At 39.4% G+C, this 27,826-nt stretch overlaps 1 protein-coding gene across 1 annotated transcript; it reads right to left on the bottom strand.

Annotated features, from left to right (window-relative positions):
- Nucleotides 1-11: 11 nt before the first annotated feature.
- lhfpl4a (LHFPL tetraspan subfamily member 4a) lies at nucleotides 12-24,042 on the bottom strand. The gene is made up of 4 exons (XM_087781952.1): nucleotides 23,090-24,042; nucleotides 7,314-7,550; nucleotides 6,054-6,070; nucleotides 12-4,956 (listed from the first exon to the last, which is right to left on the bottom strand). The coding sequence occupies exons 1-4, from the start codon at nucleotides 23,496-23,498 to the stop codon at nucleotides 4,903-4,905; spliced, it is 717 nt and encodes a 238-aa protein (XP_087638078.1). The 5' UTR covers nucleotides 23,499-24,042; the 3' UTR covers nucleotides 12-4,902.
- Between the last annotated feature and the right edge of the window lie 3,784 nt (nucleotides 24,043-27,826).

Here is a 27,826-nt window from a genome sequence, read left to right as displayed (position 1 = left end):
TGACTCATCTGTGCTTTTGAATGTAAAATATCTTTATTTTTGACCTTCTCAAATGTGTTTCAGTAACAGAAGTCATCAACATGGTGAGTTATTATTCACAAACTAATTTGACATAATTTAAAAATAAAAAAATCAGCATGTCAACATAAAAAAAGCCTCTTTCAGACTCCATCTGTTCACTATCAAGCAACTTTAAAAAGAGAATCTGATGGATCTTTTTTTTTTCTTCTCTTTTTATTTTCTTTATAGTGCTGATACCTCAACCAGCAGTCTTTTGTTGAGACCACAAATCAAACTGGAGTTGATCATCATACCAAAGATACATACAAAGTAAACAGAAACACATAAGTTCATCATAAGAAGTACTTGACAAATATCAGTATATAATTATTTTCTTATACAAAACAAAATAATGTTCATTTTTTTTTCATGTTAACGCATGATAAATATAATCAACAGCATTTTCAACATCATCATTTCATCTGCTGAAGGGCCTGTGTGGAGGATTTGGTGGACCCAAAAAGTATATTTTTTAGTTCCCAGTACTTTTATTTTTATATAGACATTATTGTTATCAGTGCTCCTTAAAAATGCTAAATCTATATTTTACATTTAGCTCATATATTAGCTGTTTTTAAGATCATTATTGAGAAAATATCTCAGTCATGCAGTTCAAATTTTTCAAGTTAGAATGATTAATGTTAATTTAATTGCCTTTTTTGTTGTTGAATGTCAAATATCAGGGTTTTTTCAAGTTTTATTGGCACTAAGCAACCACAAAGTGACCTTATGAAAGGCCATTTTCAAGTTTCTGTGGCGATACTTTCATTTCCACCAGAGCATCAGAACTGTGTTCTCTGTTTGTGCTGCACGATAGTAAACTAAGTTGGTACTAAAGAACACAGTTTTGAGGAAAGGCATGGTTTGGTCTTCAAAACCTTTGGTCACCTCCAACTATTAGAAAAACCTTTTGAAACTCTTTCAAGATTTAAGAACGTTTATTTACTCACATAGCTGAAGATCAACAACAAAGTACTTGAAGGGATAGTTCACTTTAAATTCAAATTTCACTCATTTTCTACTCCCCCCATGTCGCCTAAGACTTATTATTATTATTAATCTTATTATTATTTATTTTCAGTTATCTGTTCCTTTTTAAGAGTCAAAAATGTAAATCCATTTTAAGGTAGCAACTGGTGCTCAATTGTCTTCATCTTTATCCAAAAATAATCACTTAAAAACATCCAAATACCTCCATACTGCTTGTCTGTAATATCCATCTTGTACCGAAGCCTCGACAAAAAACAAGCTTAAAGTATAGGCTTGTTTATTTTCATTCATATTTTTCGGGACAATTTCTAATGGCGTTATGGATGAGCAGTATGGAGGTATTTGGATGTTTTTAAGGTATTTAATTTTGGACAAAGATGAAGACTCTGAAAATAATCCCAACCCTTAGTCGAGATGAAGTTGAGTATAAAATGGATAAAGTTTGAGTTTTGGGTGAACTATCGCTTTGTATCTACACCGTAATAATGTTTTATTTGGGTGTCTGCTTAAAAATGAGTCCACCAAATTCTTTACACAGATTCAGCCCACAGTCATTATTATGGTAACATACTGGACATTTTTTATCCTTTTGTCATCCTCCAGAAGTTGCTTCGATCCATCGTATTGCATGATCCAAACTCCCAGTGGAGTCTACTGAACAGCATTTACATCATCAACAAACATGTCGCAGACGTTTGACTTCGCCGTCCAAGATTGAGGTGAATCCAGCCTGCAAACGGTTCATTAGAGTGATAGCAATAATTGTCAAAACTTAGAAACTGAATTGACCTCAAATCTTCAGTCTAGCTGAGTCCAAGTGTGTAGCCTTCGGTACAAAAACGACAGTTTCTCAACTTGTTTTGCTGGTTCTGTACCGCGTCTGAACTAAATCAAGAGTTCTTAGAGGCACCTGGAGTGGTACAAATATGTGCTCATCAGGGTTTATCATGTTGTCAGTTTCTTGTTAAGATCGATCAGTTTATCGTCAAGTCCTCAGGAACAAGAAGAAACCCGACCACGTCTCAAACACAGTAAGGATGCCTCACGTAAGCAGCCAGAGTTTCTCCATTTCTTAGATGAGCATAAAAGATTGGTTACAAAATTCGTCCTGGGCCGCTGACGCATTCCCAAACTAGGATGCCCACCTTTAGATGTCACAATATTTTAGACACTATATCTGCTTTATTCAGACTTTGGATATAAAAAAATCTACATGCTGATGTCTTAGTCTGTGCAACACATCCCGACATGATCACATCGATGGGAAAGTAAATTTGACAATAGCAAACAGACGATCTGAACATTCTAGTTTTGTATCTTTCTTAATGTGTAACTAAAAAGCCTGATATGTCAGACAAGGTGCGTTTGGACAGCATCTTCTGATTCTGTTTTAGAAGGCCCAGTTTGGAAATCCAGTTGGCAGACACAGCTTCCTGAGAGTTAGGTAGCAAACACACGTCATACCTACTTGCTATCAGCTCCAATCATCAACTGTATACGGCTACTGCTTCAAAATTTGTGCCTGTTTGGATCAGGACTCGGAGCAGTAGAGCAAGCTGGCGTCAAAATGTATGTGCAAAAGAACTTGAGCCTGTCTAGAGCTGCGTTCTTGACACTTTTTTTGTGTACCGTTGTATCGCTGAAATGTCTTCATATCAAATATTTTCCCTGGTGCGGTTAAACTATGTTGTGCATGTCATCCTACTTCCAAAATCACAAGATGTTTATGAATGACTTCTCGCTACGTGGATGTGGTGCAGATTGTGTCGCCATGAAACAGTAAAACGATATTGAATGAAAAGAATTAGCTATATGCTAATGTTGCACAGCTAATTTTGACTACCTATTTTTGTTCAACCTGAAGGGATGAATAAAGGCCTCCAAGTGCTCAAGTCGCCTTCAGCCTACTAGTCAGCAATTGTCGCTTGTCACACATCTACTAGTCTCGTCACTACTGTTGACGCACAGGTTATCTCCATCAGCAGAAATGCTTCATCAATGAAGCCAGGTATGTCTCTGGTGCTACATCTTTGTCGTTTGTAAACGTCACGTCAGCTACATCACTAGCATCGTTAGCTAGAGCGATGAAATTCAGGAGCTACCACAGGTGGCACTAAGGTTGTGACTTTTGGTTGCTGTTTTGAATTCAGAAGGTACTTCTTAGACGAGTTTGGTAAACTTTCTTATCTCGATCCTTTTGGATTCAAAAAATCATTAACTTTGATCCAATGGCCCCATTGAAGGTTGTGACCAACATGGTTGAGTTTTAAAGCTGTGCAGGTCAGAAAAGTACCAGTACCAAGTTCTGAATGTTACAGTGACGTCTCGGGGTCATATTAGTCAAGGATTACATCATAAATTAGGATGTTTAGCTCACAATTACCTTAACTGAGTACACTAAAGAGAGGGACAAGAAATACGGTGTTGAGTTTTGTTAGTTGTATAAATAAATCTGTATAAGTTAGCTTTTATTTTTGTTTGGCCTGAATATCTCTCCAAGATCTGTATTAAAGCACTTAAACACATTGTCGTACAACCTGACAACGCATCTCTTGGTTGCCTGTTAGAAGTAGCCTTTGATAAACCAACCAACACAGATAGATTTTCCATCCTTGTGGTTGTCAGTCCGGACGGAGCTCGATAAAACGTGCAGTAAATTAGCATGATCAACTCCTGGTGTGCCATTTTTTTCTGTTTGGCTCTTTTAAGACAAAAAAAATTAAACAAGGCAATTCATCTTTCAAAACGGCGTGTATCCCATGAAATCTTGGTAGCCGGATGCTGCTACTGCTAATATCTTAACAAACACCATATTTTCAAAGCTTTAGCTTCACGACCCGTATCGATCATTACAGCTAGTGTTTGTGGGTAACCTCTATAGAAGCGGATCGTTTCAGGGCGTCTCATGCCTTTTGTGTTTAAAAACGACATAGCTCATTAAAAGAGGCAATCGAGTGACATCACCTTAAGACATCGGCAGCACACGCGTGGCTTCCCTCTGAGAGAAGGCCAGCTCGTGTTCACACAGGCTTAAGACATCTGCAGAGTCAATGGACCACTGTTTTGCTGGAGTAAACCGCACACGAAAATTCAGGTTTTTGACAAAACTTCGAGAGATAACAGGTTATGATGGCGTTAAACGCCATAATAGCGAACATACCTTTCAATTCAAGCTGAAATGTAAAAGAATTTCATGACACAAAATTGACCTTATAATTGAGATTACCAGGCTTCCGTACATACCTATGTTTCCTCCTTCCAATGCAGAGAAAGAATAAATTGCACGTCTGGCTAAAGGAAAGGAAAGTAGAAATACTGTCTGCCTATTCACTAGAAGAATCAGATGAGGTTTTGCTGTCGGGTGTTGTTTACGTAGCTTGGTATGTACAGTAGAGAATCTCCCAGAGTTGTCATGTAAAGCTGCAGATGTAGGCAGAGGGTTACTTCTTTCTTCACAGTTGAAAGTCCTCAGAGAAGAGTCCCTGTTGAAGTGCTTTGGATCTTCCTGCTCAACTTCCTGCTCTTCTGCATGTTTTAATTTTAAAAAACCTTGAGAGACTTCTGCTTTCTGAAGCGGTGGATGGACACGACACACAACATCATGGGTCTTCTTCTCAACTTCTCACACAAAATCAAGACTTTAAATACAGTTTTTTTTTTCATAAAGGTAATTATTGAGAAACCCGCGTGTTAAATGCACTGTACAACTTTTTTTTTCTTCTGCAAAATACAGTTTATCCCAGCATGTTTGTTTTCTGTAGAATCCTGTACACTAGGATCTTCATCGATGTAGAGTGAAATCCTGAACGGTGGAGGGTGGAGGAGAAAAGAAGTCCACCGGTAGCTTCACCCTCAGTGAAGATGCTGCACTCCATACCGTGGGTCTCTCCTGTCTCGAACTTCAATCTGCGGTAAATAAAGAGTTTCTTTACATTATGCAAGCAATCAAAGGCAGATTTTTATTTAAGGGCAACTAAGGTGTTGATTAAAGTGTGTCTCAAATTGACCCTCGATCTCTATTGTACTTATCAGTATGTGTCTGTTTGTATAAAACTCTCTTTTCGTTAAAATATTTACATTAGAAAATGCGCCCAATGAAAACATTTAGAGATGAAATCTAGTTTACCATAACCACACCCACTCTGCTTTGATTGGTCAAACTCGAGATTTGTCATCAATCCTTGAAGTCACCAACTCCAAGGGACTCATTCCATAAACAAAGCAGGGTGTGATAACAGCTGGCTGAAGGAGTGAAGCCATTATTACATGGACTCCGCTCTCGTAACCTCTCATTCGCCAAAATTTCAGACGGGGGAGAACTTTATAAGAAGTAATAACTTCGAAACATCCTCACGATGAGGGACTTACTTGATCTTGGAGAGGAAGACTTCAACATTTGAAACACATGAGTGAGTCAGGAGTGTTCGGTTTTCCCTTTAGTTGCCCTTTAATAATAGTAAGTTGTAATTATAAGATTTAATCTTAGCATCTACATAGGATAGACAAAGCACATCTAAGTTTGATGCTGTATATAAATACATTTTTCTTTCTATGCGACCCGGTCACAAATACCTCATAGATTGGTAAAGGTTGTTGGTTGTTGGGGGTTCGAGACCACTATATTACAGGGTCATTTATTGGTTGTTTTACTTTTTCTGGTCACACCATATTGTAAAATATGGCGACAAGTTAATACTGCATCAGGTTTGGTTGTCTAAATCTTCACGTGATGAATCTTGAGGGTGTAAAAGTGCCCTTTCTGGTGTGAGACTGAATTATTCATCCATATTTGCTCTTTTTTTTTTTTTTTTACCTTCATACAAGGTTTGGTCTTATTTTGCCCCTCAGCCGTACACGGCTCAGCAGTCATGGGCGACCAGGATTGTTGATCACACCATAGTCAGCTAATGTGACCTGAACTCGCCTCTGCTCTGCCTGATGCTTAACAAGCCTTTTTGCTGGACTGTGTAACACAATAACACACTGAGTAAATGTCAACTTACCCTTGAGACGGCGAAATCTGCAGAGACAAGAAAAAAAACACTGTCAGTAAATCCTAAAAATGATTAACGCAAACTTTAGACACTTTCCATGTAGATTGTATTGCTGGTGTTTTATGTGTTGTTAAATCGTATAAGACCCTTAATCTCTTCATCATGAGACAGTCTATTATTTATTTTGTCTTGCACTGTTTTAATAATAAAGAGGAGGTAACTTGATTATATTTTTCATTTTAATCTTTTTTATAGTGCTAATAAACTTTGTTGAAGCTGACTTATTTGGCATGTTGCTGACCTTTTAATGGACTCATTACTCTCACTATCCCAGTGCTAATAGAGTTCAGCTCAATGAACAGACACAGTCATGTCCTGAGATTCAGACTGGCAACCCATGTGCACAAACGTGTGCGGAAACTTCGAGCGGCTGATGACGCATCACATGCATTAAATGTATGAAACCACAGTTAGTGAGGTTAAACAGATAAGAGAACAATGCCGTTGCGCTCTGGAACGTCTCTGGTTTCCATGGAAACCTTCACTGAGATAGACCAGTGGAAAACTTCTTAGGTCACTGCACTCATTTTGAACTTGAACTATCTATCGCTCTTCTCTGGCTCTACGTGAGAGCCTTATGTTCAGGATTATGGATTTCCTGTTTCTCTCAATTCTTGAACTATTTCCACCACCTGCTACTGGCTCTCTTTTCACAAGGTCCGGTCATGTGATCGAACTCTTATGATCCACTAAGGAACATTGAGTATTTATATATAAACATATAGCTTTGAAGCTAGTGACGATTTGATTATATCTCGTGAAGATGGTTAATAATACATAAGTGATATACAGTAAATAGGACATATATAGATGTAATAGATGAGTTCATTGAGTATGTTTTGATTTAATTCAACGGTAAATCGGGGGGTGCTTCTCTCCCGAGTTATTATTGTTGACCATTGTTGCTAACAATTTCAGGGGACAAAGAATTAAATGGCCCATATCGAATTTTACTTAAGTTACTGTCCAACCTATTTGTTAAACTCAATTTCATTAATTAAGGTAATTTGATTGATTAAGGTCCAGCCTCTAAAATTAGGGAAAACATTACCAGAGATTTGTAATTCCTAGTGTAGTTTAGTTTAACATCTCAAAACAGATCAAGTCAAGATCAAGTCAAAATTGAGCAACATACTTTTAATTTTAAATTAACCTGAACCGTGACTGAAGATTGTGTTGCACCCGTAAAAGAGTTGCCATATATCTCACCTTTGTTGTCTGTCTGCAAGTCATCCAGGTAAAAGTCTGTCTGCCGGTTGCCCAGGACGAAGGCCAAGAAGGAGAGGATGAGGGCGTCCAGTATTCCCATGATGGCCAGCATGTAGGCCCAGCGTACAGAGCAGTCGCCCAAGGAGTACTTCCCTGTTTGCTCTCCACACATGTCCCGGATTACTTCGGCGTCCCAGCCATCAGGGAAGATCATGCAACCCAGCACCAGGCACACTCCTGCCAGAGGGAAACACGTTTCAATGACACCAGGTCAGCTGATCCCTTTATCAAGTGTTCATTACCAAAAACATGTCCTTATGATCAATACTATTTTATTATCACATCAAACGTTGATACAACTTATTTCCCAAACATGACCAGAGCTTTGTTCGTAGCGTCGCTCCTGCCAAGACGCTCTGCTAACAGACGGCCTGCTGCTTCCTGGCCAGAGAAAATAAACAAATGTGTCTCCCTTTGATTCTTGCTGCTTTCCCAGTGTGAACAGACGGCTAAAAACGTCCGATCCAAGGGGAAATTACATTCCAGGATTCCCTCACCTCGTATTTGGATCTTTAATTATGCTTGTGTGAGCATAAATTATTCACCAATCAGTAATTCAGCAAGATTCAAACGGCCTATGTAACACTGTGAGTGGCTGCTCTGAAGAGCCAGAACATGTGAAGGTATCAGGGGAGATGATTATTAAAATTTATAAAAATGTTTCACAAAAAAAAAGACAAAATAACAAATGAATAGTGAGTTTAATTGAATTGATAATTGAATTTAAAATAATGTTTTGCATCTAATAATATTACATTTCAAAAGTGTAAACAAAATAATGAAGAGAAAATTGTAGTTACCTTACAAAAAAAACTTTTTTTAAATTTTAAGTGCACTGAATAAGTCTTTAGTGTCTTGCGCTAAGCTTAGGGTAAAAGAAAAAGAAGCTAAAAGAAAGCATGAGAACATTACTTTTGTCACACAATAAGTGCATTTTAGATTTTTAATAAAATTAAACTTGCAACAGTTATATTCCTCTTTAGTTGAAGTAACTGATAAATATTGAAATATATTTGAGTAAAAGCCATAAAACTTAATAAACATCCCTCAAAGCCTTCTGAGATCCAGATGGAACTGCAGAAAACAAAGATACATAGGAATTTCTAAGGAATGCTTAAAATGTACTGATTACTTTAACTTATTTTATAAACACTGTAAGTGGCTAATGTAAAAATCCAACTTCCCTTAGTTACTCACAATGATTCAACTCTTGAAATTTCCTGTCCGAGATGCAGTAAGTCCCTCATCATGATAACACTTGTTTCTTTAAGTTATTACTCCCCCGTCTGAAATCCTGGCGAATGTCACACCACTGCTCATTCATCTCATTCAAGAGAGCATCGCTGATGGTGCTGTTGGAAGAGCAATGATCTGCTGCCTTCAGGGCTGTAAGTAGAGCACTGGCTCCACTGGGAGACAGACGTCACACTCCATCTTGACTTACCACACGTTGTTTACCACTTTGTTGCTTCTGCAGATCATGTTAGTGAAGCTGCTCTGACACTCACAACAGCAGATATTAGCAAGAGATAATGTTTGCGTCTATCCTCGCATGCATCACACCACATAGATTTCCTGCGACTCACCCCGGAATACAGGATTCCCGATCAAAAAAACACAAGTTTGTATTTGAAGCTGAGATGTACTAAAATGTGACGGCTCCTCTGACAGAATGATTGTAGACCTAATGAGAGTGTGTAATGAGGAACAGATAAAGATGATAGGAGTTTTTGAAGACCGTAATCATCCTGGGAAATCATCACGTTATTAGCTTCTCTTATTGCCTCTGTACGGGATATTAACATCAACGAGAGATGATAAACTCATTAACTGAGTGAGGATCATCAGGTAACACTTTTATTGATTTTTGATGAATGCATCCATGTCTGCCAGTCAGTTTTCAGAAGGCAAACATACATAGAACTGAAGTCGCACACACTCCTCTGCACTCTGTATCACAGTAGTCACCTGACTTTAACTGAGGGTGTGTCTGCCCTGTTTAGATATAGAGAGATAGATAGAATGTATTAATCCCTCTGCAATAAAGTTCCTGAGTTCTAATGATATTTGGCTACTAGGATACATTCCATACTAGCATCATTTGGCTTCTCACAGTATTTACACGGACTTACTCACTGTTTCAACCACACCTTGGATCTCATTCTCGCATTCATGCTTGAAATAAAAACGTAATTCTCTCTCCTTGGAAGTAATTTTTTTTTCCAAGTTAATAACTTTTGATTTGATCTTAACTGACCCAGAACTACAGAGCAGGAGCACTCTTAAAAGATATCCGTCTGAAAGTGTCAGAGAGAAATTTAAGGAAGCAATTCCTTCAGTTCTCATTAAAATTCCTAGTATTAGTGTATCAGGAAACTCAACCCATTGACATCATGACATTTATAACATTGTGGAAAGAATAACAGACTACATAACACACTCAACTTAATTGCACCATTAACTCAAAATAGTCAATATTTGGCCATTTAGCACAAAGCAATAATTCTGTGAGGGCTGGGAAGATATAAAAGAAATAAGAATAACCCCAGGTTCTTATTAAGGACTGTAGCCAGGCTGACACAGAGACATTCTATCGAGCAGTCCATTCCTCCACATCTCAAAATAAAAGCAGATATGCCTGATAATACGCTAGTGTCATGGCTTACTCTGTGACACACGTCTCCCTCAGTGGCTGTAATTACTCTTGATCCAGGTGTTCTTACAAACTTTAGACCTATCTCTAACCTTGTCTTTATTTTAAAGATCCTGCCTGAATTAGCCCTTTTTGGCATCCTGCTATTGGCTTAGATTGCTGGGTTTTAAGACACCCAGCTCGGTCTCTGTAACCTTCTTTTGCCTTTTCTTCTCCATCTCTCCCAGTGCTCCATCACTCCACTTGCACCTTTGGAGTTTCTGTTGGATCCAGGAACTCCTCCACAACAATGTCAATGGACCCATGACCCTCCCTGGACTCTATTCTACCAGTACTGGTACCAAAACCAGTGACAACTGATTAAAATGACTTCCCATGGTTGCATTGACATGGGGTGAGGTTCATGGTTGGTGAGGCGCTGACTCCTACACTGTCAGTTTTACAAGGATGTAACCCACTGTTTACAATGAATGATGTACTTTGTGTTATGCATGATTTAAATGTATTATTTTCAAATGAAGAACACTTAAACTTATTATTCAATATTTATTTTCGTTGATGTCATGATTGACAGCTGTGGATGGAATGATTGACAGCTGTGCTCATCCTGTTCCTGCGATTTGAGTGACACTGGGCGGGGAATAGAGGGAGACTGGGACTTTTTAAATGAAGTTTTACAGCGTGACACAGCGAGTTTTTTGATGGAGGAAAATAGCAAGCGGAGTGTATGAGCAACCGAATCAAGCAAGCAAGTGATTGTTCTGTCTCCAACTCCAGAGCGGAGTTGAAAGTTTGACGGCGTTGCGCAACTTCTCGCGAAGATTTAGGCCTCCAACGTTTAGTTTTAATATTGATGGACGAACTGGTCACTATTTTGAGTTTGGACTGCCTTATCAAGTGACATTTTTAGTTTAAATTGATTGTGGGGTTTTGTTTGCCTTTGTCTAATATATAAGTAAATGTGTTTTTTGTTTAACCATTTGTGAAACTTGTTTTGTTTAATTATTACAAGTATTTAAACCCAAAAGGGTAACTTATTCAATTATATTTAAAATACAATTTATATTATTTTATAAGACTGATGTCCTCACCTCCATGCCAGTTATAGCAGAAATCTGTCTTCTTGACAATATCATATGACTAAAATGGTTTTAAAAAAAACATGATTAAATTAATAATTCCTCAAAAAGTATATATTTAATTGTTTGGATATATTGTGGAATGTTAGTCTACATCCTCTAGATAAATGCCAGTCATCGATTGTGGTGAATATTGATTTATAGCGTCATGAACCTGTCATCTTTGATATTGACATAAGAGTCATAGCTGAAACATTATGTTTTAATTATAAATTAATTTAAAATTCTATGTTCAAAATCTTTAACGTGCCATATTTAATGATCTGAGACCTTTCAATTGGCTGAAAATCTAAATTTGTTTTAAACAATCAATAGAAATAGAAAAAAATGAATGAACTAATAATTTAAAAAAGGATTAGCAAACGTGGATTTAAAACCGTATCGAGTATGACCGTGATAATTAAGGATTATAAGGAAGTAGCAGCTGATTCAATGCTCTTAATTTGAAAGCCGAGCCTTTATTTCTTCCTACTGTGGTGCATCTGTGAGCATTATATTGACGACATTCAGAGATACGACAACAGGCGCGTCAATTGCATGTATCAACACAGTTTTTGATGGATTGCGCACTGCCTCACCTGACTGAATGTCAAGACAATTATATATTCCACTGTGCCACAACCAAAAGGAGATGATTGAGTAAATAATATTTTTTTCTATCATCTTGGTCATCCCAGTTCAGGCAAGCAGCATAGACAAGTTCACCTCAGTCAGTAAAAACCTTTAATTCAATAAGATTTCAAGTATTTGATTAATAAACACGACTGACAAGAAGAACGACCCTCCGTTCTTCCTTTTCCAACGTTCCTCACACTGAAGCTAAGATAAAAATAGAAGCCACCTTCACAAAACCCAAGAACTTAGACTCAAAGTAGTTTGGGGTTGTTTCCTCTTCCTTCCTCCCCTTCTCTCCCCAGACCCTATGCTTTAATCATGTAGAGGACGATCTTCAAAGTCTGCGAGTGGCAGGATCATACCAAACACGAGTATGGGAGCAGAAGTGGAGTTAAAATAATGAAATGAATGAAGAAACATTCACCAATCTCTCCTGTACATCATTCCCATTTTAGTTCATCACCTCCTGTCATTCCTCTTCGTGGCAACCTGTCAGCTGCTCGACAGGCGGCTGTAAAGCAACTCAAACTAATGACAATATTAGAACAGGAGTAGCAGGACCCAGTGGTGATCCTGGCACTCAGATATACTGCACACATTTATTTATAGCTCAACGCAGCTATTTTAGGACTTGTTACATAACAATTTTGTCAGACTTTCTTATCAAGTCTACACTTTTTTTTATTATTCCATCCAAATTATTATACAAGAGGACTGCAGCTTGTCTGCTGTACTCACTGTGTAAGTGCCAAAACAGAATCAGACAGTCAGACACAGCCCTGTGCTTCATTCAGCAAGTGTTTTCAACTCGTTTTTATATGTCTTATAAGTTCTCTTTAGGTACAACTTTCATTATGGCTGGTACAAGCGTCCGAAATAAGCTTTCTTCGCAGGGTGGCTTGGCTCTTCCTTGTATAGTGAGCAGCATAGACATCTGGGAGAGGCTTGGGGTAGAGCCACCCTTCTTCTGCGATGAGAGGCGAAACTTAAGGTGGCTTGGATTGGGTTTACTTTAGAACTCAGGCTCTAAATTCCACAACCAAGCTTGAGCGGTGTTTAAATCTGGGCCTGCTAAAATATGAAAAACAAAAGATACAGTCCTGGAGAGGTGGTTCTGGTCCAGGATGTCAGTGGCAATAGATGTCACTAAAACAAAACACAGCGGAACGCTGGGGTGTTCCTTACATCTGCTGTGGGACTACTGTCCTTCAGGGTCTGCAGTTTGAAAGTGGCTGAGTCGGGAAGTATAAGTGGGTGATCGTAACAGCATTATGAGATCACCTTATCCAGTGTCTTACATGATAAAAGTGTCTCATGGCTGCCCTTTCTTGACTTGGTGTCTAGACCTTCCATTGTCCTACTAAATCTCACTAATGGATGCTTTCCTGCGCTCATAAACACACTTTTTTATTGGAGTTACGATCAAAGTCAGTCAAGTGAGTAAGTGGTATTGCTGAGAGGGCACTTAACAGGATGTTGCTACTACCAAAGTTCTGTGGTCTACTTGGCATTCATCCCTCCTCTGCTCTTCACTTTTCCCTCTCTATGCATGTGTGCAGAACTTGACATTTTCCATGCTCTTTAAAACAAATGTGGTGCTTTCTAGGAACACAAGAAGGAAAACAAGTAAAATTGCAGTTTATCCCATCTATTTGCGCAGTGGTGACAGAGCATTGCAGTGTCTGGTTTCATCTGGTCAGTTGGCTCTTCCTTCTATAGTGAGCAGCATAGACATCTGGGAGAGGCTTGGGGTAGAGACACCCTATCTCTTCGATGAGAGGTGAAACTTAAGGTGTTTTTATTCTTGAAGACTTTAATATTCATGTTGATGACGTCAAATGTTGCTCTGCTAAAGAACTTTTAACTTTAACAGAAGCCTTTCATTTTGAGCAACATGTTTCTGAACCCACTCATCAAAAAGGCCACATTTTAGACTTAGTTTTTACTCTTGGCCTGGACATTTCTAATGTATCTGTACATGATGTCCATCTGAGTGATCATTCTCTTGTCTTGTTTAACCTGGACTTCATCCCTGAACCTAAGCGCTTGAAAGTTTGGTCTCAGAGGCGCGTCATCTCAGCCGATACTGCAGACAGTTTTTCTGCTATGTTGACCCTCTTTCCTTCGATGACCGCCTTAACGTGGACAGTTTGATTTACTGTTTCACTAATCATTGTGTTATTTGTTCAGGCTTTTCCTTGATTTTTCTGGAACTCCTGTGATGTTCTCAGTGTTATCTTGACCTTTAAAGTATATACTTTATTGAATATTGTTTTGATTGTTTAAGCGCTTTGTGACCCTGGTCTGGAAAAGCGCTATATAAATACAAACTTTTTCGAACGACTGAGCGTCTCTGGAAGTCCACTAAACTTGAGGTGCACAGACTTCACCTCAGGGCTCTGATATCTTCATACAATGGGATGGTGGAAACTGCCAGATCTGATTACATCAGGAAACTGGTAGCAGCAAATAATAAAAACCCCAAAGTGTTGTTTGACACAATTAATTCTCTCGTGTTTCCTGCTCCTCAAATCACACCTGTCTTCTGTGAAGCTGACAGCAATGCATTGTTGAGATTTTTCATTGACAAAATTAAATTGATCAAAAAGAAAATCTCTCCCCCCTTTGTGTGGAACCCCAGCAGCTGTCTTTGTTCCTGGATCAGAGCGACATCCATGAGAAGTGTCCAGTGACATCATGATGTCGGCTGATTCGGGTAAATACACTGTTCGGGTGCTCTTGGATCTGTCCTCAGCCTTTGACACAGTTAAAGACCAGATCCTGCTGAGAAGACTGAGGGATGAAGTGGGACTGTCTGGGTCTGTGTTAGAATGGTTCTCGTCATACCTTTCTGGGCGCAGTTTCAGTGTATGTGCCAATCAAATGAGGTCCTAATCAGTGGATCTGTTGTGTGGAGTCCCTCAAGGTTATTTTCTAGGTCCTTTATTGTTTTTGCTGTACTTTATTCCCCTGGGTTAAATCATTCAGAGATTTCCTGATGTTTCTTACCACATTTTTGCTGATGACATCCAGCTCTACTGCTCTTTTGAACCAACTGAGCCCCAGAGGCTGAACAGCTCAGTCAATTGTTTGCTAGAAATCAAACAATGGCTGAGTGAAAACACTGCAGCTAAATGTGGACAAAACTGAAATTTTTGTTGTTGCTCCTGATGATAAGGTTACAGGATTGAGTCAGTACTTGGGTGACTTAGGTCAGTCTGTCAAACTTAGCCTGAGGATCCTGTGTGTTGTCTTTGACATGTCTCTAGTTCAACACTGCAGAAAACCTACCAGAAACTGTTTCCTTCAACTGAGAAAAATCTCTAAATTTGGAAAATGTTGTCACAACATGATCTGGAGCTTGTAATTCATGTGTTTGTGTCTTCTCGTCTGGACTATTGTAACAGTTTGTTTTAATGTCTTAACAAGAAGGAAATGTCTCGCCTGCAGTTGATACAGAACTCTGAGAGCTATTCATGGTCAGGCTCCTTCTTGCATCAGTGATCTGATCCAGCCTTACACACCAGCTCGGGCTCTGAGGTCTGTGAATCAGAATCTGCTGATGGTTCCTTGCACATGGTTCAGGACCAGAGGAGAGAAAAATCTTTCCAGGCTGTTGCTCCTAAGCTTTGGAACGATCTTCCTCTCCCTCTATGTTTGATGGATCTACTGACTCCTTCAAGAAACATCAGACATTTTTATTCGTGCAGGCTTTTCCTTGATTTTCTGAGACTCCTGTGTTGTGTTCAGTGGTGTCTTCATCTTTTAAGTATATATTTAATTGAGTATTGTTTTGATTGTTTAAGCGCTTTGTGACCCTGGTCTGGAAAAGCGCTCTACAAATATTACTTACTTACTTACTTCCAAGAAATTGGATGGTGGGACCCTGGTAAAGCAATCTTTTTTTTTTAATGTATCCTTTTGTAAAGCTCTCTTTTCCAAATTTGGACAACCAGGATTTTCCCTTCAGACTCATTATCATCAGAGAAATACTGTGCACCTTCTTCCAAATGCCAGATAAGTCACTATTTCCCACTCATTTTCAGCTTTGTTATCACTCCTACCAAGGGATATGTGTCAAATTCAATGCATATAAGGGCCCAAATCATGTCCGCCTAATTGCTATATCTAGCCTGTAATTCGGAATGTATGGCTCAGGGCCATTTTCTAATCAGGACAGACCATGAGCAGAAAGTCAATATTAAATGATTCATAAGGAGGGCAACATGATTTGTAACACCCCACATTCTCCTACTCAAATGTGTATTTGGACACATTACCATCATTTTTCATTGCTGTGCTTTTATACTTATTCTCACTTGGTTCTCCCTCTCTCAAGAGAGGTTCCAGGAAAGGAAAAGCCTGTATTTATAAAGTGTTAAGTGTGTCTTCACCGAAGTCCAAGAATAGCTAAAAATCAGAGCACAGGGTCTTTCTTCTAATGGCCTCCAACACTGGAGCAGAACCAGACTCAATTTAGACTGCCTTCTGCTGTGACTGGTGGGACAAAAGTAAGAAGAATAGTGTGCAGGTAATGTCTCTAAATATATAAATCAATCATGTAGTAACTCATGTGTGTAGCATGTGATTAAGAGATAGGAAAAAAAACATGTAATGCGTATAATTGTTGTTGTTGTTAGGAAATATCACAGCTATTGATGTAAGAACTAAAGTGGTTATTATCAATATAACGGAAGAAATATAAGGTTACACTGGAGACATAAGATGCCTGATGTAAGGGTGTTTTCTTGTGGCAAAATATAAGTGGTGGTCAAGATCAATAAATGGGGGTGCACCACTTCTGATCTATCACCAGTGATCACATCGCCTCAACCTCCTCCTGCTGAATATGTAACTGCTCCTCTGATGTGATCAATACCTCTGTGGCTCTCTCCGCCGCTAAGTGTATGCGCTTGCTTGAACAGAGAGAGCTTCCTGTGTGTGACGACAGGAATCCCCAGAACTAACATGTCAGCCTTCTTTTAAATCTGGACCATATGCAACAGCTAGAAAAAGATAAGATTTTGCTTCAGAATCAAGTCCTATTGTCTTTGTCTTTCATGTAGCGAGACAATGCTGAGAAGGGTCAAGAGAATCCATAATTCAGCTGACAGGTTATTTTTAGACACCCCAGTGACTATGGAATGATTTATTAAGCTCCTAATTATTAAAACATGCACTTTCGGTTCGGAAAAGCCATGCAGAAATCTCAGAGATGCCGAGAAAAGGGGTGGTGTTGGGGGGGTGAGGATATCCCCCCAGGAATCTCTCTGCTTCTCTCCCTGCCTCGCTCTGTCGCTTGCTCTCCTCCTCTGTAGTTCTATATTTAACTCCACCACTGCAGTATCTATTTAGCTGCAGGAAACACATGCACGTGGGCGCATTTTTATACGCATTGGTACGATTCCACGCTTACATTAGGCTTGACACACCGTGCAGCAAAAGGAGCCCAGACTCCGGAGTTGAAAAAGAAAACGTTTGCATTAATCATTCGTCTCTCTCACCATCTCAAACACGTTGAACTGCTGTCTTACATTCTTATGTGAACGGAGCGTGTGTGGCCACTACCATTCATACACTCTCCTTCCTTCCCCTTCCTCCTCGCTCACGTTCACATTCCTGCTTTCCCTAGACTATTTGATTTCCAGGTATTTTTAGATCAATAGAGGGAATCTCTGTTATTACATAATCTCCAATAGTTTTTCATTTAAAAAAATCATAAGATCATTATAAGATATTACATCATTAATTGGGAGCCGGTGTAGCGGTTGCAGTACGCTATGATCTAGTGTTGATCCAGAAGTATGTACACTAGAAACGTGGCCTGAACCAAGATCAAAAGTACATCAACACAGAGGCAGTGTATGTCCTGAGATTGAGGTCACTGTAACCATTGTTTGGTTAATATCAAAAGGAGGTAGCATCAGAAAGGCAGTAGAGAAAATATATATTAATGTATGGAACATGTTGCTCACAGGGAGGATGTAGAGCAGACTAGGAGCCACCAGTGCCCTATGACTGTTTTTAATTGGCCTTTATGAGGCTGAATATTTATTATATATAACTTTCTATTATTCATTACCATTATCTAAATATCAATATATGAATTATTTTTCATCTGTTTTCATTTGAGTGAGTATTTATTTCCCCTAAATATTTATAATAATATTGGGAAAAGGTGCTTTTATGTTGAGGTACAAGATAATAATTTTAGGATCTCAAGCTAGAAACTTGATTTCATACTTTTCACTCCTTTATTATTGCTTGATGCCCCCCTGCAGTTATAGAATTTGGCCCCTGAGAAAATTTAATTGAGGCACAACAGCATTGACTCTGGAAGGATTGCATTCAAATGATGCCTTTGAGGTGAGAATGAAACTAGTAAAAGAGGCTGTGGTTGAGGCATACAGACAAGGGTCTAAGGTGAAGACTGTATTGATGGCCACACTCTGGTGAAGTAGAAGGAGTAGCCGGAGGCGCCCAGTATCTGCTCTAGTGAGAAAGTCGTTGATTTATAGATGGGCTACTTCACGACAATGCTTTAGGTCATAATGCACATGGTTTACCTTCATTCATTTCCAATTCCCATTTTCCGAGGGCTGCAGCCATTTACAGCTGCTTGTGGGGAACATCAGGTCTGAAGTTATATAACAAAAAAGATATTATATATTTGACAAAATTACTGATTCCCTTAAGATACACATACATGCCTGCAGAAGAGCAGGCAGGTCGTTCATGGTAGGACAGCTCGTCCCCAGTTACACTCCCCATGTCTTTCTTAGTTCTATTACATATTTTATAGGCAGGTCAGACCGTAGAGACCATTGATAAATGGCTTAAAGATGATAGAATAGTCTAATGGAGCATGTAAAACCGGCAAAACAACGATTACGTTTCACTTTTATTTTGGTTTTATTTTGTTTTCACTTCCTGTCCCTCCTTTTTCTATTCCCCTGAAATTGACTCTGCAATCAGGACCTGACACTGGCTTTAACGGCCTGATCAAAGTGTTTCCTGTGTCAGTAAAGTAGTTGTTTCTCTTGAAACTTCTTGTTTGGACCTTTTTATGCCCCTGTGAGTGCTTAAGTTTTTTATTTTTGTTCTGAGTTCAAGTGTTTGTTTTGACCTGTTTTTTTTTTCTGTTTAGAGGGTTCCTGTTCTTGTCTTATGTTTTCCTGCTTATTCCCCGGGTTTGTTGTTTTTTGGTTTTTGGACTCTTGAGATATTGAACTCTTACTACTATTCGTACTACTCCATTACATTGGACGGATATCAAGGATCAAAGTTCTTCCTCAGGCCTTGGGACATTGCAGGTACTGTTGCTGGACCAGGTCCTGCTAGCAATAGCAGAAACCATTTGCACTGGCATCATTATCAACAAGAGGCAGCATCCAACCTAAAAAAGAACCATCCCTTTCGTGCAAGCATGGGTTGCACATCAACCCCCCGAGAAGACTTTTTTCCAGCCATGAGACTCTCTAGACATAATAAAGCCCTCTCCTAGCAAGCAGGTAGTGCAACTGGAGCTGGCTGACTCTTTGGTGGACTAAATTGAAAAGTTTTTAAGTGCCGGTTGAATAGATAGAAGGCCCAGGCAATTGAGGTGGGCTACAGGGGTTTTGTAGGCAATTCCTTACACTGGTTCCTATGCAGCTTCCTTTTAGGAATGTATTGAAGAAGAGCCACCAAGGAAATCCTGTGTGCGGCCAAAACAGCAATACGGTGGCTCATGTTGGAGAAGGGAGATGCTTGGCGTAGCGTGGTACCTGGACACAAGTTGGGGGTCTGATCACTACTGGCTGAGTCAGTGTATGATTAAGACCAGTAACACCCAATATTCTGGGAGAATAACTAAGGTGTATAATAGTACTTAATAGCAAATGTAAACCTTAAAACTAACATTTCTACATAAAGGTCTATAAATGAGATTCAAACAGTGTAGAAATGCAAACAACTTTCAATGACAAGACCACATTCCTTTGATACGGTACGAAGATCAAACCACGACAGTCCATTTCATGCTGGTGTACGTTGTGACACCGACCAGTGCCAGGGGACACGCTGCTCAACCCCAGCACGGCCATTTACATGATTAAATGCTCTCCTACAAGGTGGCTGAGCAGCATCAGGCAGACTGCCAGCGACATTGCCTCGGACACACATGCAAGGACAGCAGCACCTTGCAGTGAAGCAACACATAAAATCCAGGAAGTGGCCGTATGAGGCTGGATGTAAAGTAAAAATATGCTCCTAGGAGAACACAGTCAGCAGTTTCTGACATGCCGTTATTTATGTAGCCCAGATGAGGGTCCGCATGAGGCGGATATTAAAAACCAATCGTTGTCTTTGGCGCCATTCCTCATGGAGATTAAACACAAAGACGATTAACTTTATGGCGACCAATTTCAAGCTATTGAACTCATATTTTTAAATTGATCCTGTGTCAGTTTGGATAAGACATTGGTCTGAGATAACAAGAAAAATAATTAAGTTGATTAAGATGGAAAATAATCATGGCAACTATATATTGCAACAACAAAAAAATATTCTTTTAAAAACAGAATTGCATGCATATATAAATAGAATAGAATAGAATGAATTAAGTTAATTAATTAAATTGTTCCCAAGTTACAAGAGCATTCTGTACACCTCCAGTGTGTTGACAGTGCAATTACATTTCTATGTGCTAAGAGTTCATGTGAGAGATGCTCCTTTCATTTAAATGTAAGGTTACTGGTCCAGGTCCACTCGTGATTTGGTCCGGAACTTTACAAACGGCTCTCCCTGATTAGCGATGGTCGTAGATTGTGGGAGCTCTTTTAACAGACTCGGCAGAAAAGAAGAAAGAGTTGGCAGTTGAGGATGCGCAAAAAGATGAATTCAAAGGAAAAGTGCTGACCTCAGCCTCTGTGTCTTTTTTTTCTTTCACTCTTTCCTTGCTCATTCAGCATGCTGACTGTCTCTATACAGAACACTGACTCCAACACTCTTCTAGCCCGGCTCATTCATCACTTGGATTAAGATGTCTGGAGGCTTGAGAGAAGAATGCAGCATGTTGCTTCATAAAAACATTCAAAACTTCTCTCCTTGAGATGAACCAGTGATAATCCAGAGACAAGATTTTTTCAGATGTTATTGTATATATGTTGTTATGTTTTATAAATAACTTATAGGTCCTGAATTCTTGATTAAAAATGAGTGATACAAGTAAAAAATATCTTGTATGCCATATATCTTAAAAGTGATGTAAACGTAAATTCTAAATGAATTCTGATTATTTATTAAATAATTTATTTTAATATAATATATGTAATTATGTAATTATTATAAGAATGTGTAAGGTATTGATTCACTGTAAACAATAGCTTAATAAACAACAGGACTAGGTTAAAACATTTCTCATTTAAACTTGCTCATGACATGAAAACACACATCCAACTCAAAATAGCCTCAAATCTCACTACAGACCCAAAGCCTGAATGAACAAGTGTGTGTCTGTGCTTGTGTGTGTGTGTTTATCTGTGTGTGAGTGTCTTTGTATGTTTATCTGTGGTGTCTTAGCTTGTGTGTGTGCATGTTTCTGTGTGTGTGTTTCTGTGATTGTGTGTCTTAGTTTGTGTGTGTTTTTGTGTGTGTGTGTGTGTGTGTCTATGTGTGTGCATGTATGTGTGCATTTGTGTGGGATGTATCCGTGTCCATTTCTGTATCTGTCCATGTGTGTTCATCTGTAGGTGTGTATGTGTATATCTGTGCCTCAGCTTGTGTGTGTGTGATAGTGAGTTTGTTTGTGTGTCCATGTGAGGCTCTGTGTGCGAATGCGTGTCTTTGTGTATGTTTGTCTGTGAGTGGATGTATATGTGCATTTGTGTAAGTGTGTGTCTGTGTCCTTGTCTGTATCTGTGCATGTGTGTGCATCTGTAGGTGTGTGTGTGTGTTTGTTTGTCTGTGTGTTTGTCTGTATGTGTATCTGTGCGTGTACATTTGCATGTGTCTGGGTGTTTGAGAGAGAGAATAAGAAAGAAACTACATGTGTGTTTGTTTGTACTTGCGTGCGTGTGTGTGTGTGTGTGTGTGTTACAGCTCTACAAATTGTAATTCGTCCACAAGAGCAGAAGACAAAACGTAACCTGCCTATAAACAATAATCCATTCCAAACCCTAAAATAGCGAAGCAGTGTTGTGTACATCACAACTGCACATCAGAGTTCGTGAGCATGAATGAAATTAGCATTTGATCAGCATAGAGCAACTATGGAGCATCTAAATAGTCAGCGATGCATCATCTCCTGAATATCAACCATTATAGGAGAGCTTTGTGTCGGTGGAGTGAATAATTGTTCAAATGTATTTCTCCTGTCTCAGTGCTGACGATGCAGGGACGGTGCCTTTACCTCTCGGACTTCAGTATTGATTGGCGGATGGACAGTTGCGCTGAGTCGAACAAACACATATACAAGCAATGATGCCTATAAAACAATATATATTTTGTTGTAATTTACGTCTACAAACATTCATTATAACAAAGAAGGTTAGTTTGAATCAGAGCTGGGAATGATCCCCGTACACGCTTTGGTCAATCCAATTCTTTTTTTTTTTTTTTGTTAAAGTATCCGTTGTTTTTTAGCAACAATGTACCGTTTGTGAACAAAAACGTGAATGTTCGAGTCTACATTCAATAAATCAAAAGTTTTTTAAGGTTGTGATGAGTTTGTTTGTCACATAAAAATATGGATTTCATAGATAACTAGAAACATTTGTTTCTTTATTGACGTCCACAGAAGTGTCAGCCATATTTAAATTGACAAATTAAAATTGAATGTTAATTATTCGATTTATTTAGCATCTACAGCAAGGGGTGCTTCCATCTTACTGAATAATAAAAAGTTAAAAGAATCAGAGGCCCTAAAAGGAAGTAAATTGGAAACTTTGTCAGCTTTTTGTAAAAGATGAAAATAGACTGTTCAGGATGTGAATTCTATACTTTCTATAAATGTTTTATTCTGTGTTTAGAGAATCGTACTTGTTTATTGATTGTAGCCTTCTGCAAATCAGATGAACGCATTTGAATATACTATTATACTATTATGAATCTAGCTTCTTCTCATTATATCAAAAAAGGGCATATATTCAGGTGTACCTGGATGGATTATTAGATTGTGGGCCTTTAAAAAAAAGAAAAAAAGAAAAGAGTGAAGAAGGAAAGTGCTACCTTTGCTTCCTCTTAATGTTGCTATTTAATGGAAACCATTTGTGAATCAATTGAATGTTATATGCTGAAGCTTCATGTGGATGGAAATGAGAAGATCCTACCGCACAGCAGCTGCATCCAGGCGCAGGTCTTGTAAACGGTGGAGGTGTTACAGAAGAAGAAGAGCGCCATGCAGGCGATACAGCTGAGGGTCAGCACCATGGACAGCAGCACGAACACCGAGGCCGCCTTGAAGGCTCCGGACGGGATGGAGCTGAAGTCGGAGAAGCTTCCCACGCAGTTGAGCTCCCGGCTAGGCGACGGCCCGGTGCCCACGCAGTAGTGGAAGAGGCCGAAGTAGCCGGCCTGCGGCGTGTTGACGCTGTCGCCGATCCAGTAGGGCTGGATGAAGACCACGACGTTGACGATGGCGAAGCAGATGGTGAAGATGGCCCACAACACCCCGATGGCTCGGGAGTTGCGCATGTAATTGTCATGGTAGATCTTGGAGGCTTCTTGGGAAGGCAACATGCTTGCTTACTGTGGGCTTGTCTGTTATAAAAAAGGATGAGCGCGACACTAATAAAACGGTCTATATATATAATATAGAACCCTTCCTGCTTTGGCCCACGCAACCCAACGATGTTGTCACAAAGATGAATGGAAAATATGCTACATTGAAGCAAATCATAGCAAACCTGGTCCTCTAGTAAATCATGTTACAGTGCCAGTGACTCTGAGAGCATCAATGATTCAAAAAATCCATCAATTGTCTGATATTCACAGTCGTCACAGGGTTCTAAAGCTCTTTGTCGTCCACCAGGTTCACCTGATCACCATCCAAGAATCTGCTCGTCTGTAGCGCCAGCGGTGGACCCCGTTTTTTCCCTTCATCCGTTGGGTGCTCCCCCTCTCCCCCCTCGCCCCTCCACCTCGTCCTCAGCCTCGGCGTCAACGCCGGATGAGCATCCGAGCCAAAGACGGTTCGTGTCGTCCGCGTCAGACCTCGGTAGTCCCGCTGCTCGACATCCTCCTGCGCCTCGACTCCATTATCATCAGCCGTTTTTTTCTCTGTCGTAGCACTCGTCCACTATTTCCCCCCCTCTCCCTCTCTCTCTCTCTCTCTCTCTTCCTCCTCCTCTTCCTCTTCCTCTTCCTCCTCCTCCTCCTCCTCCTCCTCCTCCTCCTCCTCAGCGCGCCCCCGAAAGATGCTGATGTTTTACTGATGACAGCGGGTGCGTGCGTTCACGTCCATAACGCGCCTGCTTCTCAAACCATGATCGCGCCTCACGTTTTAAGACCTTGTATCTGTCAATGAAATGCTGTTGAATTCAAAGGAAACCATTTTATCAACATGGAAAACCAAAGCTTTTCAATACGAGCCTAATAGTTGTATAATGTTTGCCTCTAAGATGTGTGATTGAGACTCAAAAAAGGGTTTTCTAAATAAAGGTAAGGTAAGGTAAGGTAAAACTTTATTGATCCCTCAGGAGGTCTCCTTCGGGAAATTGTTATTTTCTAATAGCCAATACATACAGCATTTTTTAAAATAAAAAATCAAAAATAAATCAAAATAAAATAAGAACAAGAGAAATAAAGAGAAAGAACACAACTTCACAATCTAAGTCTAAAGATTAAGACAAAGAACATAGATCAAAGAAAAACAACAAAGACAAAGGATACAAAGATTAACATAGAACAGAACATCCAGATACTCTCACTCCACTCCTGCCCCCGAACTCAGAATTGTACAATTTAATAGCCCGAGGAATGAATGAGTCCTTGAGTCTAATTGTAAATGTTTGTACCTAAATGTTAAATATTAAATGTTAAATATTAAATGTTAAATATTTAAATGTTAAATTAAATTAAAATGTTAAATTAAATGTTAAATGTCTAAATGTATGTACCTGAATGTTTCAGTTGGAAAAAGAATTGAACACTAAACATTTTTTGGCACCTTAGAAGAAATACTCATTTATTTTTCTTTCTTTCTGCATCAATATTTACAAATATTTACATTATTAACTATCTTTGCAGCTAAGGAAAAAAAAAAACCCGGTGTAATAAACTCTTGAATCCTGGATTATGATATACTGAAGTTCTCGTCTCGTCTTTTTCCGCTTGTCCATTGTTGGGGTCGCGGGGGCAGCAGGTTCTGCAGGGAGGCGCAGACTTTCCTCGCCTCCCTGTGAAGTTTCATCGTCACTCTCTCTTCCTACGTGTTCAAATGTACAGTTTTGCTATAATGCTGCAAATATGAACTCAACTCAACTCAACTTTATTTATAAAGCGCTTTAAAAACAACAACAGTAGTTACAAAGTGCTGTACAGTGACAAGAAAGCATAGTTAAAACACACAAAGGTAAAAACAATATCAAGTAAAAAGCACTTAATACAGCTCAGAGTCTCATGCTGTGTTAAAAGCCAGGGAATAAAAGTGTGTTTTAAGACGAGATTTAACTGATCACAGATGCAAAACTAAAGAAAGAAAACAAACAGTAATTGACTTGTGGGGGGTGGTACATTTAGGTATAAAAACTTTCCCAAGCTAAACTTTAAAACATACATTTTTAATGATCATTGGAACGGAGTCACAAATAATGTGACAGTGTCAAGTTTGTATCCGTCTCCAATCGTCTAGATGAAGAAGACTGTGCACCAGCTTGTGCCGCAACATTCACTCCCTGTGTTCCCTTATTCAAGAGTCATGTTTTCTTCACAGGCCAGATGTTCCCTCAGACAATAAAAGGCTTCGTTCTCGGTCCATTAAAAGCTCTGTTACATCCTCCGGGGAGTAGAGCATCTGCCCTTCCGCAAACTGACCGAACTAGGACAGTGGACGTTGACACATTGCAGAGTATAGGAAAAGGTTCACAACTTTCAAACAGAAGAACATTGTTAGTCAAGGAAACTTTTAGCGACTTTTCAACCATCAGCGTTATTTCAAAGCTCACACAAGACACATCTGAATGCTGTCTATGCAAACATTTATTTTTGCCTTCATCTTCAGGCTCTGCTATTGTCCCTATTCTTTCTCAGGCCTTCTGTCAGCAGCAGCATGCGAGGCGACAAGCCCTTGTGTGTGCATGTGCGTGTGTGCATGTGCATGTGCGTGTGTGTGGTGTATGGATACATGTTTGCATTGTGGGGAGGTGGACATATTGGTGTGTGTTCCTATGTTATTCCATTTCAACACTCCAATCCCATGCTTGAGTGTAGAAGAAAGTGCCACAACTTGTAATTTAGCGCTATCTGGTGGATAAATATTGAAGCGCAACCGTGCACACAAAATGGCACGGTAGTTCAGTTTCCTATAGGACGGTGTGACATGCTGTGACTGACCTCCGTCGATACTTGACACAAAATAAAAAATGTGATAAGGTAAAAAGAAAAACCTTTTATTTGGGCCTTTATGAATAAAATATTGAGAATACAAATGTAAGATGATACAAAGAGAATACTATATAAAAAAGGAAAACCTGACATTTAAATTTAAACCAGTAAGAAGTATTGAAAAGTATATTTAATCATTGGACTCCTAAGAAATTCCTGTCCATCTTACTGTACAAATTATATTCTTAGTAATGTGTGTTTGCACAATGACCACTTGAGGGAAGTGTTTCATCAAAACTGAACGTAAGGGGAACTGTTAGCTGTTCGAGTTAGTTTTCCGATCCACGTTTTAATTGAACTTTGCTGTGTCAGTAAACATTCTTCAACGATACTAATGCGACTTTTGCTCCGGCTAAAATGATTCAAGGTGTTTAAAGCATGCATGAATTCACCCTTCCCACTTGTTGTAGTTACGACTAGGGCCTTGGTATTACATACCTCTCATGGGAGAAGTTAAACTAATTCACAGAATCCCCTTTTTTTAACTGACTGCTGGTTTTCTCGCTGTTGCTGTGTGACTGTGGAGCTGTTGTTGTTCTGCCTCCACGTCTGTAGTCCTGCTGATCGTGGCTCTATCATGCTGAGTGAGGGCCGGTCAGAAACGAGGCTGTAAATCAAATATGCTGTCACATCATCAAAGGCCTTCAAGCTCAATTGGAGCTGAGACTTTCCACAAGACTGAGTCCACTCAGCGCCACAGAGGCCACTTCAATCACCCAGTTTTTCTGGCTGACACATGCTGGTACAATCTCACATATTTGTTTGTTCCTGCCAGTAATACAAATAAATCAAATCACTATGATGATGTTGTTTAGAGTTATGGTATTTATTCAAGACTGTTCTTATCTAATACAGACTTTTTTACCAATTATAAGAGAAACTTTGTCCACCAAAGCAATGTTTATCGATAGGTACAGGTGTAGTCTGCCATCGTCAACAGCAGCTACCTGAAATACTGCTGTGTTTCTGCATTACATTCATCACCTGTCCAGTTTAAACCCACACTTTTCTTCTCTCCCGGAGCTCCAGGGCTCTACCTCCAGAGCTGCTGCTGATCCAGGATCTTCCACCATATCAACGATCCAGAGTTCTCTCCAGCACCTCCATGGACTCTTCTATACTCTCCTCTTTTCTATCACTGTATCCTGCCTCATTCTTTTCTCCATCCATCCGTCAACCCCCGGCCCCCCATCCATCTTCCCAGCCAGTCGCAGCAGGAGGCTGTCAAAACTAAGTCTGGTTCTACTCGAGGTTTCTAAAAGGAAGTGTTTCCTTGCCTCTGCCATGCTGTGGTTCCTTTCTTTATTATAGTCCTTCTTTAACTCTAAAGTGTCTTGAGATAACTTTGTTATATGAGAAACTTTAAATAAAATTCTATAATAATTGAATTGAATTGAAAATGAAGGATAGCTCTGCAGTGTAAAATTATCTTAAAAAATAAAGTTTGGAGAGTTAAAGTGATA

The sequence above is a fragment of the Callionymus lyra genome, chromosome 19 (assembly GCF_982586985.1).
Source record: "Callionymus lyra chromosome 19, fCalLyr1.hap1.1, whole genome shotgun sequence".
Lineage (NCBI taxonomy): Eukaryota > Metazoa > Chordata > Actinopteri > Syngnathiformes > Callionymidae > Callionymus > Callionymus lyra.
The sequence above is the reverse complement of the archived record's forward strand: the minus strand, read 5'-3'. Positions and strand labels throughout refer to the sequence as shown.